Genomic DNA, 13,810 nt, shown 5'->3' on the forward strand with positions numbered 1-13,810 from the left:
CTAAACAGGAGTTCGAGGCCATTTTGGAAGAGGGCATCCCTGCAGGTGGCTTCCAATGTAGTGGACTCAGCAGCCAGGAAAATGGCTTCAGCAGTGTCTATGAGACAAGTATCATGGCTGCAGTCCTTGGGTCTCCCATCAGAGGTCCAGCAGTCAATTCAGGACCTCCCCTACAGCCCTCTTTGCTGAGCAGATGGACTCCAGGCTGCATGGCATGAAAGACTCGAGAGCAACACTGAAATCCCTCAGCCTCTATGCCCAGTCTTCCTCTACAAGGCACTTCAAGCCTCAGCATCACCAGCGGTTTGGGAAGCACTCCCGCAGGGACTCCTATAAGAGGAAGATCAAAGGATATAAAAGATACCAGGGCCGCTCATCATCCGTCGGCCCACAACCAGGCTTTAGCCACCATAATTGGGGCACGAAGCAGGCCTTTTGAAGGTGTGCCTGAGAGTGACCTCCCAGTTCTGCCTGTGGATCTAGTCTCCCTTTTATGTTCTTCTCACCTAGCCCACTTCCTCCTGGCCATAACTTCGGACCGATGGGTGCTCAGCACAGTCGCCATTGGTCACACCCTCCAGTTTGCCTCACTCCCGCCTTCCTACCCACCCTCCCTGTCCCTCTTCAGAGACCCCTCATGAGCAACTCCTCGAACAGGAGGTGCAAGCACTCTTGCAGGTGAGTTCAGTGGAAGAGGTTCCCAGAGACCTACGGGGTCGAGGTTTTTAATCCCGTTACTTCTTGATCCCAAAGGCAAAGGGAGGGCTGAGGCCTATTCTGGACTTAAGGCACCTGAACAAGTACCTCAGAAAGCTGAAATTTTGCATGTCTCCCTAGCCACCATCATTCCCTCTCTGGATCCGGGTGACTGGTATGCCACTCTCGATTTAAAGGATGCCTACTTTCACATTGCAATCTTCCCTGGTCACAGGAGGTTCCTGAGGTTTATGGTAGGAGACCACCACTACCAGTTTGCAATGCTCCCTTTTGGCCTCTCGACTGTGCCAAGGGTTTTCATCAAGTGCATGTCCGTGGTCGTGGTCTATCTGGTGGAGAGGAGTGTAGGTGTTCCCCTACCTAGATGACTGGCTCATCAGGGGCAAGTCAATGTCTCAAGTCCAGGCCAGCATCACAATCACCCGAAGCATTTTTCAGGTGCTGGGCCTCCTAATAAACTAACAGAAATCAGTATTAGTCCCTGTACAAAAAATAGAATTTATCGTCGCAATGCTGGACTCATCGAGAGGAAAGATTCTAGGCGATGATAGATATTATAACGCACATTTTGGTTTATCCCCTCACAACAGCGAGGATGTGCCTCAGCCTCCTGGGCCACATGGTGACCTGTATCCATGTTGTTCCCCAGGCCAGACTGCATCTCAGACTCCTCCAGATGTGGTTGACATCAGTCTATTCTCCGGTCAGGCACCACATGGACAGGATTCTCACGGTACCTCCAAAAATACTCACCTCCCTGGTATGGTGGTCGAATCCGGGTCACGTCCTCTTGGGAATGCCCATCGAAGCACCACAGCGATCAGTAACTCTGCTCCGATGCCTTGGACCTAGGATGGGGTGCTTACATTCGTGCCCTGAAGACCCAGGGCACCTGGGCCTCAGGGGAACTGGGGTTACATATCAATATCAAAGAACTCAGGGCAATTCGTCTAGTCTATGCAGTTTTTCTACCACATCTTGCCAACGAGGTGGTACAGATTCTCATGGACAATATGGCCGCCACGTATTATATCAACAGACCGGGGGGGGCCAGGTCCCCTGCCCTATGTGAAGAGGCCATGTACTTCTGGGACTTTTGCATCAGTCACAATATTCACCCAATAGCAGTTCATCTCCCAGGGTCAACAACTTTTTGGTGGACCATCTCAGCAGGTCCTTCTGCTCTCACCACGAGTGGTCCCTTTATCCGGAGGTGGTGGCTCGCGTTTTCCAAAGGTGAGGCAATCCCTGAATGGACCTTTTTGCCCCAGGGCCAACAGGAAGTGCCATCGCTTCTGTTCCCATCAGGGCCTCAATGCAGGCTCCATCACCAATGCCTTTCTCCTCTCCTGGTCGGAAAGCCTCCTATATGCCTTCCCGCTGATACCTTTGATCCACAAAGTCTTCCTGAAAGGGAAGAGAGAGAAGGCGTGGGTCACTCTTGTAGCACCAGCATGGCCCTGAGAGCATTGGTTCGGGATGCTTGTGGAGCTAGCGGGACCCACCATTGGACCCAGCAGGACCCACCATTGGACCCTGCTGCTGCTCCCGGACCTTCTGAAGCAAGATCTAGGTCACCTGATCCATGCGGAACTGGCCTCCCTCTACCTGACAGCTTGGATGCTCCATGGCTGAGCCAGGAGGAGCAGGCCTGCTCAACTCAAGTTCAGCACCTGCTCCTTGAAATCAGGAAGCCTTCAACCAGATTGACCTGTAGGGTGAAGTGGAAGCGCTTCTCCTGCTGGGTGACCGAATGTGGCGTGTCCCCGACAGAGGCATCGATCGCAACGATCTTGGAGTATCCTCTCCATCTGAAGCAAGAGGGATTTGGCCTTCTTGTCAATCAAGGTCCATGTGGTGGCCATATCCGCTTTCCGTCCTTTGGTGGAAGGTAGAACAGTCTTTTCACATGAGATGATGACTAGATTCCTCAAGGGTCTTAAAAGGCTTTTCCTGTCAATAAGGGAGCCTTCTCCCCAGTGGGACTTAAACTTGGCCCTTTCCAGACTCACTGGACCACCCCTCGAACCCATGGCCTCGTGCTCCCTCACACATCTGTTCTGGAAGGTCGCCTTCCTAGTCACTATCATGTCTGCCAAGTGAGTGTTGGAGATCAGGGCATTAACATCAGAACCCCCCTACATGGTGTTTTATAAAGACAAGATCCAGCTATAACTGCATCTGACTTTTTTGCCTAAAGCGGTCTCCCATTTTCACCCGAATCAGAAGATTTTCCTACCTGTCTTTTTCCCCAAACAGCACAGCTCCAGCGAGGAGAGGTGTCTGCGCTCTCTCGATGTGAGAGGGGCCCTGGCTTTTTACATTGACAGGACCAAGCCCTGCCATTGTTCTACACAGCTCCTCGTGGCAGTTGCGGACTGGATGAAGGGTCTATCGGTTTTCTCGCAGCGTATTTCAAAGTGGATCATGGCCTGCATTCAAGCCTGTTATGAGCAGGCTGGAGTCCCACCTCTAGTGTCCTTGACTGCCCACTCAATGAGAGTGCAGGAGTCATCTGCCGCCTTCCAAGCACCTGTCCCCATATGACATCTGCAGGGCAGCTATCTGATCATTGATACCTTCATGTCCATGAACTCCTGTCCGCCTCCGGAGACAGTGCTGGTGAGTCACCTAAATTGGGAATGGAAATGAGCAAGCACTCGAAGAAGAAACAAGGTAAGTAACTGTTCTAACTGTTGTTCTTTGAGATGTGTTGCTCATTTCCATTCCACACCTGCTTTCTTTCTCCTCAGTCGGAGTTTCAGCAAGAAGGAACTGAGAGGGCGGGGGAGACGGTGGCACCTACATGCAGTGTGCGCCGCTGCCGGGGGTTTTAGAGCCAGCTTGTACGGGTACCATTAGGGGAAAACATTTTCCTGCGCTGGTCCATGTGGTCTGCACACACACCTAAATTGGGAATGGACATGAGCAACACATCTCGAAGAACAACAGTTACAAGGTAAGTAACCTTGTAAGTAACCTCAGCCCACATAACACTGTTTTGGGCTCTTGTGCAGTAGCTTCTGTCACCAAGCTATCCTCTAGTGCTTGTGGGGCAGGGGAAAAAGGGGTGTCATGTAACAGGAAGCAGTGAGGCCTAGTGAAGAGAGCACTGGACTGGGTCTTGGGACATCTGTGTTCTATACATGGCTCTGCCACTAGCCTGCTGAGTGACCTTTGGAAAGTCAAATCCACTGACCGTGCCTTGGTTTCCCCATCTGTAAACTGGGTATAACGATCCTGAACTCTTTGTAAAATGCTTGGAGATCCACCGATCCAAAGCGCTATACAAAAGCTAGGTACTTACTGTTATAATGTACACCTCCTTATGCCAACCAGAGCTCCTGCACCACAATGGGGATTCACCCCATTCTCTTCCTCAGGGTTTCTGCCATGTACTGTAAGGGAGCAGCTTTTGTTTATTTTAGCTAAGTCTCCTAACTATACAAGCTACATAAACTATGGATGAATACTATATTCACATTATCTGGGGTGCTTCTCAATAAGAGTGTTTTATTGTGTGTCGCATATGGGAGTGGAACACAAAACTGAGTATTTCTGGCTCCATAGAATAAAAAATAAATACATACCTAAATATATCACATTTTTGCTTAATGAACATTCACATGTAGGAGTTGACATTCTTCCTGGAAATCACCTTTTTTCCTCTCAAAGAAAAGATGAAATGTCACCTTTACCTACAATTGCAGCTCTCTGTTTTAAAATAATGAAATTTCACCTGCAGTTCCATCGTTATTATCTGTAGGCATGGCTTCCCCAGTTTCTATTGTGATCTTTCCCCATCCTCTCAGTTGCTACTGCAATTGCATTCTCTAGTGCCCTTCAAACCAACCTTCCAGCACTGTGCCTCCAAAACAGCTTTTGCAGTTTCAGTGACATTCATTTTCAGCATTTTAGATTAAGAACTAAATACTGCACAGTATATAGCTGGCTTTAGAAACTGTTCTTGAAACAGACATAGCACAATGGATGTTAGAGTGACCATTTTTACTTTCCTTCATGTTAAAATAAAGGCTTTCATACAGTATGTATACTACAGTGGTCAGTACCAGCCAGTTACACATTCTGGTCTTCGGTATCTATTTATTTACCAGTACCCATCTACAATTTTAGGCACTTCAAATTTTAAAAAAAACTAGAAGATGCTGGATTCATCACCAGCCTGGGGAATTATCAGCCATTCCAAATTAGTCTTTAAACCTTTGTTTTGGTCTCCATTTATGGTCCGAATGTCCACAAACTCATAAAAGGAAAACAGACTTATAGCTGGGGCTTACTTCCCAGCCACAACTCCCAGGCCTCAGCACCTGGAGCCTGCCTTCCTTCCTTCCTCAGGGGCAACTGCAGGACCCTGCCCCTTCCTGCAGCTTCTCCCTGCTATTGCCACTTGCTGGCTTTTGTAATCACTCACTCCCTTTTCAGTGGGTCTGATAATTGACTGAGACTCAAGTCTCTGGCCTTCAAGAAGTAGGCCACCCCGTTAAATCAACCATATATACAAAATTTAATATCAAGTACTTTGCAATGTAGTAATGTTCATGTTATTTCTTCATGTCTCAGTACCTCGGCTTATTGATGATACTTCATTATAGTTTACAGTTCACTTTGGTGGCAATGTAAAGCTCCTGGATATAACCCTGCAACCTTACTTTGAAAATGTAGGGATTTTTCTTTTTATATGCATAGTTAGATTGGCAAACATCTCTAACTTTGACGACTTCTTGCTTTATCTGGACATTCATATTATTTTTGTTGGAGAAAAGATTAAAGTGAAAGCAATTATAGTCTGTTTGCCTTTCCACTGAAATGACAAAACAAAACATGGCACATTAAACTGGATCCCACATGGTCTTTCAAGATGATTGGTATTTCATAGGTAACGTAGAACACGATTTTCAAATACCTCTCTAATAAATATCCCTAAAAGTTTGTTCAGACACTGAATCTTTGTCATCATCTTTGATTTGTCATGAGTGATGTTTTGTCTAAGTAAATCTTTGGTGAGGTTTCTAAAAAATATTCTGAAGATAAATCAGATTTTATTGCTGATGTTGGAATTGGCAATAAGATTTTATAAAACAATTTCTGGTCCTTGACATATACTGTCCATAGAAAAAAACAGTTTTGTTCCTTTCCAAGAATAAAAGTGATCTTTTTTACCTTGAGAACAAAGAACGTTTTTAATTTATCTATACACATAGGATAGGCAACAGAATGGATTGTTTATATCCATTTCTTTGTGCACAATACAATCTAAATGCCTGAGGTGGTACTGAGATAATATAGAAAAGATAGATATTGTGCCTACAGACGTGTGGGAGTTATTTATGGAGTCCTATATACTTTGTATGTGATGTTACGAGAAGTAATCTGTAACTTACTCAAAGCCTAAAGGGTTTACTGGAACAGGTATAGTTAATCCTTTTATTGTTTTGTTTTAACTTAATAATGTAAAAGTCATTTGGATGTATATTTTTTCTCTCAATCTCAAATTATATTAAGCATTATGTGACAGTCGTGTAGGGAAATTGGATTTGCTGTTGCATCAGGCTGATATTCAAGGGTAATAGCATCAATTGCTTGTACAGAAGGGGTTTTAAATTACAAGAGAAATTCCTGTCTGAATTGAACTATATTACAGATGTTATGGTCACCATGGTGATGCTGACGATTCTTTGGAGAACACCATCTTAAATTTGCTAATTTTAAAAAAATTCTCAGAGAATGGAAAGATTTGAAGTTACTGGTTTTACATGACTGATTGTAGGTTTTTGGTTTTGTTTTGTTTTGTTTTTTACATTGGCTCAGTGGCATTCTAGTGGCCTGTTCTCTCATCAATACGGACTTTAGTTACCTATGTAGCCTCTGCCTCAACCTGTCACATACACATTCATAGTATATAGACACTATTGAGTCATATCACTTCTAGTTGATAACTACTGACTATGATTACCCATCACCCTTTATCTTAGCCAAGGTACATAACCAATGTCTCAAATAACTTCTCAAGATTTAGCTTGAACTGTTCCCTGATCTGGAATGCTGTGCTTAATTCTCAATACAATTCACTACCATTGTAGATCTTTAAGTCAGCCATATAATGTTGATTTGTAGCCTGCAACAACATTTGTAGTTGCGCAAGCAATGATAATAAGGATAATTAGATCTCATGCTTCAAGACAAAAGCAGATATGAAGGTTTGAAGAACATACAGTAATGTGTAATTAGCTCAGTGCATTATTGGTTTTGAAGCAACAGGTACACTGGATGCCAGATGACTGAAGTGGGGTAATAATTTGATCTGGTATGGTAAATTCTATGTTCCTACAGCTTAATATTTAGCAGCATTAAACTGAGCTACCTAAACAATGCTGGTTATGTGGGTTTAATCCATGTTATGCCCAATGTAAACAAAGAAGGAAGTTTCAAAAGGATTAATAGAGTCCGTGATCTCAGTACTTGGTTATTATTTGTTATTTATTTATTTTTAAGTTTAAGAGTGATATCTTGGCCCTACTGTAGTCAATATACGTTTGCCATTTATTTCAACAGAGTCAGGATTTCACCCTAACAAGAGATGGGTAAAGGCTTCATCCTGTTTCCTTAGTCTGTCTTGTCCCCATTAGGCACTATTTTTCAGAATTCAACCTTAGTACGGTTTCTGTGTTGGTGATAATTAAATAGGTCTACACTCTGTTAGAAAAAAGTGCTTAACACATTTAGATTCTATAAAAAATGTCAATAATCTGTTTTATAGCCTCTTCTCTGGTTTTGCCTTTCCCTTCTTTCCACCTACCTGCATGTTGCAGTCTCTCCTCTTCAGGAGGGCAGCTACACCTCTCATATTTAAAAAAAAAAAAAAAAAAAAAAAAAAAAAAAAATCAAAACCTGTTCTATCCCTAAATTTAGCCATGGCACCCTTCTTCCTTTCTCCTACCCCAGCTGCACAATACCTGTATGGTACAGTGTAACTGCAAATGTAAAATTTACTCTGCATTTGTACATACAAATTAATCTGTGCAATGTGATACTGTCTGAATGATGTTATAAAAAAACACTGAATTATATATCAGATACAGAAAGGGCACTCTTTAGGTCTTTCCCAGCACAGTTGGAAACACTTAGGGGCCAACATATACTTTCAGAACAGGCAAGCCACAAGACAAACTAATTATCTGTCCAAGCTTACACAGGATCAGAAGACTCCCCTTTTGAATTTTATTACTCTTGCTCAAAACAAATTGTAAGAACTGAGAAAACCTATGGCTTTGTAAGAGAAATGCTAACAGAGCTACTAGTGGCTAATAAATACTTTCTTGTAGACATTGCATAGGAAGTCATCAGAGATTCTAACTATACCTTTCAGATGTCAAGCATTATGTGGGATGTTCCACAATTCAACGTTTTTCCTAGCATTTGGGGTATTTTTCATAGCAGAGGGGTAGCGTGTTAGTCTGTGTACAGCAAAAAAACAAGAGTCCTGTAGCACCTTAAAGATTAACAAATTTCTGCGGGCATAAGCTTTCATGGGCTGCAACCCACTTCGTCAGATGTATGAAATGGAAATCACAGATAGGAGGTATATATATATACATCCAAGGGTAAGAAACAACAATGGGGAGGACAAGTGCTAACAAAGTCAATTTTGTTAGGGTAGATAAGGCCTATTCACAACTGTTGATTAGAAGGTGAGATGTGTCCTGCCAGGCTACCCATGAATCCCAACATCTGTTTCCTAAAGATAGCAGCTACCTAGACAGAACAGATTTCCTGACTATCCCACACTGATGGTTGTGCATGTGGGTTGGGGCCCCCCAGGGAAGGGGCAACGGAGGAGTGTGACTGGCATACCTAGCTCTGCTTCATCTGTTGCTGCCTGAGCCTTCACTGCCTCTGCTTATCCACAACTCCCAACATCCATCACCAACTATCTAGAGTTAAAAAAATAAAGGTTGTCCATCATCAGGGTATCTGAACTCCATCACCTCTTCTCTGCACCCATTGCTGTGGACCCAGGAGAACACCATAAGAGAAGACGCCATCTCCCTATTGTTTCAGAGAGAAAATATATAAGTGGAAGGGATGAAAGGGGAGAGCTGGGGCAAGAGAAAGGGGGGGGGGAAAGAAAATTGGTCCGAAAGTTACAGCTATTGACATTCTTCATCTTATGCAACTTGTGTGGCTGTATAGGGGCCCGCTCCATCAAGGACTGACCCAGTTTTGCCCATTCCTAACCTATCACCCAGATTGCCATCCCTTATTCCCCACCATTTGTCATGACTGTCTAATGCCAGTAGGTTACAGCAAAGATTAAGTTCAGCACCATCACCAAGCTTAGACAGCGAAGGTCTGAATGTCCATCCCCACATTGTACAATTAAATTCCCTGAGATTTAATTTTGACTTCCCTTTTTCTGAGCATGCTAGGAAAGTTTTTGGGTTTTTTCACTTCTACCTCCTGACTTCCCAATTCATGAGGAGGTTTAGAGGTCACAGAAACTCACAAGTTCCTGTCAGTGGTGACTGACACAGTGCAAGGCAGACATGGGCAGAAGGTAGCCGTTGGTAGAATAGGATTGGCTCCATAAAGTTGTGGGACCATAGATGGGGAGACAGCAATTTTGGGAGGCTTAGAGGTAGGATTGCAAAGAATGTCTTCAAGCAAACTAAATACACATCTAGGATAACAAACACAGGATTCCCTAATTGTACTAATGGAACTTTAATGAAACAACCTTATGATGGAAATAGTTTATCCTGTCTAGGGTAAAATAAACTAAGTTTTTGTTTTGTTCTTATAATTAATTCCTCTTTGTTTCCATGAACATTTTAGGTGTATCAATATATGCATGAAACCATAACTGTTAATGGCTGCCCAGAATTCCGTGCCAGGGCCACTGCAAAGGTAAGACATGTGCAACTATTGAAGTACATGTTACCAAAGTGACCTAGTAATTGACTGTGCGCGTGTGTGTTTCAGGTATTCGTGTGTGCTCTGTAAGAAAATTTAGACATCAGTGGCAGCCCAGAGTCTAGAACCAGTGCTACTTCCCAGGTAACAATCCTAATAGCAAATTTAACCTTTGTGCTGCTTCTGTATCTTAAGAAAAGAGAATGATTTCATGGGATTTGGTGGTTTATTGAAAAATCAGTTTGCCAAAGCAAATCTACTGGTTCATTCTGTAGAATTAAACATGGAATATCAATATTTCTATGACAAATTCTCCTATAGGGCTCATCCCAAGTAGCAGATGGTCTAGCCTCCAATCAGTGCATGTAGGATTTTCAGAGGTGCTGAGTACACAAGACTCCAGTTGAAGTCAGAGTGAGCTGGGGTGCCCATCACTTCTGAAAAACAGGGCCCAAGCATGTAAGTCTGATAAAAGTGAATGGTAACTATGTGTGAATTCCCCTGTATTGATGAAAGAATCCCTATTGTACCCAATATATAATATACTTTGTATTTTCAGTGAATGAACAAAAATAATTGCTTCCAACAGGGGACTTCATCATGGAATTAGCTCCTTCCTTTACCATTTGGCACACAGGATTACCCTCCACTTGGTAAAGGAGATATGTAGGATATCATGCAGTAAGCGTATTCTAGGAAAGCCATGGTATTTTTCAGGGAAATAATTCATTAAGGCCCAATCCTTCCCCTAGTGAAGGCAATAGCAAAACACCCACTGGCTTTAACGTGATTACACTCTTGGAAAATCTGCACTAGGGGAAAAACAAAAAACAAAACAAAAAAAAACCAAGACACCAGTAAAACACAATAATCAGAAGTATTCTATCAAAGACACACACAGTATTTCAGAGAAATGTTTCCTATGGTAACCAGTACATTTAAAATAATTAGTGTACGATACAGTAAACTGAAATATTTTGCTACATTTGACTTTTCAATTTATTCTTTGTTATACTGAGTTAGGCTTACTGTAGACTTGCTTCCTGTGAGTTAACCTTTTTCTAATTGATACTTCAAATGAACAATGTAGATTTGTAAAGATTATACTAATGAATGTAGAAAATTATGTTAGATCATGATTTGTTTACACTGTAGGTAAACACAAAAATGATTGCTATGTGGTATAATAAAAGGTGAAAAATTCTAAAAAGTGTTTGCCATTCTCATTTCTTATTCATATAGAACAGCAGGGTTACAGAACAATGTTTCAATATCGCAATACTTCCTGGTTATTTCTGGGCTGTCTGCATTGCATTTTCCTAGTGCATTCATGTCTGACATTTAATGTATGCATGATGACAAGGTTTGCATGAGCAAGTACATATGACTGAAAATGATCCATTGTATTCTCATAATCTACTATCTTCCATTAAGCATAAACATTATTAGAATGCTGAACAAGTATTAAGATAATGTAGAATTACTGCAGTAACTGTGAGGATATGTTGAAAAGTAGAAATAATTATTTTTCCAAGGTTTACTTAGTGCTTTACTGGGGTCAACAACTAAAAAGAGACAATTGCTAGTGAAATACTGAGTAAAGAATGTTTTATTTTCTTCATAGAAGCTTTACAATGCCTTACATATTTGTAATTTTTCTCTAGTGAGAATAGTCATTTAGTTTTCTAATTCATTTTATATTTTCATAATCTGAAGATTATGTAGCATTAGTTTTCAAGACCTATTTATATAAAGTACAGCTACAGTATAAAACGCTCATGTCTCTGTTCTAAAAGTTATTAATCTGTCAGTGCTACATTCAAGAGGAAGATTTTGTGGAGGTTATTTTATAAAATATTTTAAATTAAAATATCGTTTTTCAGGATTTTTTTGGTGAAGAATAAACCAAATAATCCCCATATGTATTGGGGGGGGGGGAACAATTAACTTTATCCAAATTACATAAACCAGAAGTACAGCAGAAGGTTATATTCTCGTCTTGCACAGCTGTAAGGAAAATATTGAGTGACAAAACAGCTTTAAAAAGAAATAATGTATTAGAGGGTTAGAACAGATGACTGGCAATCAGGCCAGTTCTGGATCTAGTTCTGGGTGACACTGGGCAAGTCATTTAACTTCTCAGTGCCTGTTTACCCATCTATTTCAAAGGAATGATTTGACACTTAATGTTTGTAAAGTGCTTTCAGATCTTTGATAGAATTTTGAAGTATCATTTTCATGTGAATGAATTCTTTCTGCAAAACAAACAACAAGGCTTCACAGTGACCTCATTACATGGCCAAATAACTGTCTTTTCTTCCAGGCAACAGTTGCTGCTTTTGCAGCAAGCGAAGGCCATTCCCACCCTCGAGTGGTGGAGCTGCCAAAGACTGATGAAGGTCTTGGCTTTAACGTGATGGGAGGAAAGGAACAAAACTCTCCTATTTATATTTCTCGTATCATTCCTGGAGGGGTGGCAGAAAGACATGGAGGACTCAAACGGGGAGACCAGCTGCTTTCTGTTCACGGAGTGGTATGTGAAAAGTTTAGAGTGATTTCCTTTTTCATGAGGGTTTTTATTTTTCTAAACAAAGGTTTAAAATGCTGGCACACCACAAAAATAATTAGGTCTGCAGTAAGAGACCTGAGATGGTACATTTGCAGTGAACTAAACAACTTTGTGCCACCACATCTTTGTTACAGTAACGGTTGTTAGAGAGCTTCATCACCCAGTGTGGCTCTGCTCTGAAAAGTGACTCTAAAAATATCCTTATGGGGTTTCATTGATTATTGTCTCGACTTCTGCATAAAATATCTTTTTAACTTGTAAAATTAATGTATCTGTCATTGCTAGTGCTGCAATTGGAGAGTCAAACTGGGCTCTTTTTTTCTTGTATTTCATAGCCACGGTCCTGCAGGCCAAATTAGGCCCTCTGTGACATTTGTGCAGTCATGTGACCGTCAGTGGCTTTATACAACTATAATTAAAAAGGAACCAAGTAAACAATTTTGTTGATGATTCACAATGAAGAATAAAAACCAGCTCATTCTCTTTTACTTGTGTTGTTCTGTAGTGTTATTTTTGTCACTAAAGAGAGCAGGTATCAGTAGATACATACAGGGAGCAGATGTGTAAAGTAAAAAAGTGTCATTTTACATAGTTACTTTTCAGTCACTTTAGAACTGAATGGTTTGCAATAGTTTTACTCTGGACTCCAAACTGGGAACTGGAATAGAAAGGTACACATGAGAAAAGTCAGGACCCTAGTATCTTTGGGACAAGTTCTGCCCTCATATCTCCCCACAGCTCTTATCACATTTTGTTCCACCTCACCCATATGTGGTATACCAGGAGATGAGTAAAATCACTGCACTGCGGTTTTTCAACGTGACAACATTAATTTGAATCCATGGGCAAAATCTGTCCCGTTTAAAAGAATTTTCTAACAGTCTAAAGACTTAATGATGAGTTAGGATTACACCATTTCTTTTTCTTCTTACAATTGTCTCATAAATATTACAATGTATATTCTGTTTGAGTTATAACCTTTTGCCATCAGAATGGAGTGCATTTTCAGTGTGACAGTCATCATAAAACATGAAGTCATTGTGGCATAAAGCTAAGCATTCTGTTGCTTGCCCTTCGCACAGCCCCATTAAAATACATGAGGCAGAAGTGAAATGTCAATAAGTAGACTTTGTAAAATAGTAAGGCACTCCAACAACACGCTTCTTCCTGGAAACACTGTAAACTGCAGTCCTACATTCCTTATGCATCCAAAACTTCCATCCAAATCTCCCATTGACCATCCCCTTCCTATGAAAGAGACATAGGATCACACCCCAAACTGGTTAATAAGCAGCTTGAAATATAAGAGTGCTCATCTTATTTTTCTGTTCATGGCAAGATTGTAAAGAATAATAAAAGCATAAAGAAACTAGAGCTGACTGGGAATTTTCTCGATTATATGCTTTTCCATTGAAAAATGACAGTTCATTGAAACTGAACCTTTTTGTGGGAACATTGCAATTGTGACAAAACTTTTGTCAGGACAGTTTCTCGCTCAAGTCAAGGATGGGATTTTCTAGTCAGATTAAACAAACAGCAAGCAAGAGAATAGTATGACACCCACTTGGTATGTGGGGAAACACAGGTTCAAGT

At 41.5% G+C, this 13,810-nt stretch overlaps 1 protein-coding gene across 2 annotated transcripts in view; it reads left to right on the forward strand.

The window, feature by feature from the left end:
- Nucleotides 1-13,810, forward strand: part of LIN7A (lin-7 homolog A, crumbs cell polarity complex component) — a 64,098-nt gene that overhangs the window by 41,388 nt on the left and 8,900 nt on the right. For both annotated transcript variants that reach the window (XM_067559882.1, XM_067559881.1), the window contains 2 exons: nucleotides 9,571-9,642; nucleotides 11,972-12,181. In XM_067559882.1, the coding sequence (XP_067415983.1) occupies nucleotides 9,571-9,642; nucleotides 11,972-12,181 (282 nt within the window). The remainder of the gene's footprint in view (nucleotides 1-9,570; nucleotides 9,643-11,971; nucleotides 12,182-13,810) is intronic.

The sequence above is a fragment of the Emydura macquarii genome, unplaced genomic scaffold (genome assembly GCF_026122565.2).
Source record: "Emydura macquarii macquarii isolate MOO-44397 ecotype Brisbane River unplaced genomic scaffold, CSIRO-AGI_Emac_v2 contig_2205, whole genome shotgun sequence".
In the NCBI taxonomy this organism is placed as follows: domain Eukaryota; kingdom Metazoa; phylum Chordata; order Testudines; family Chelidae; genus Emydura; species Emydura macquarii.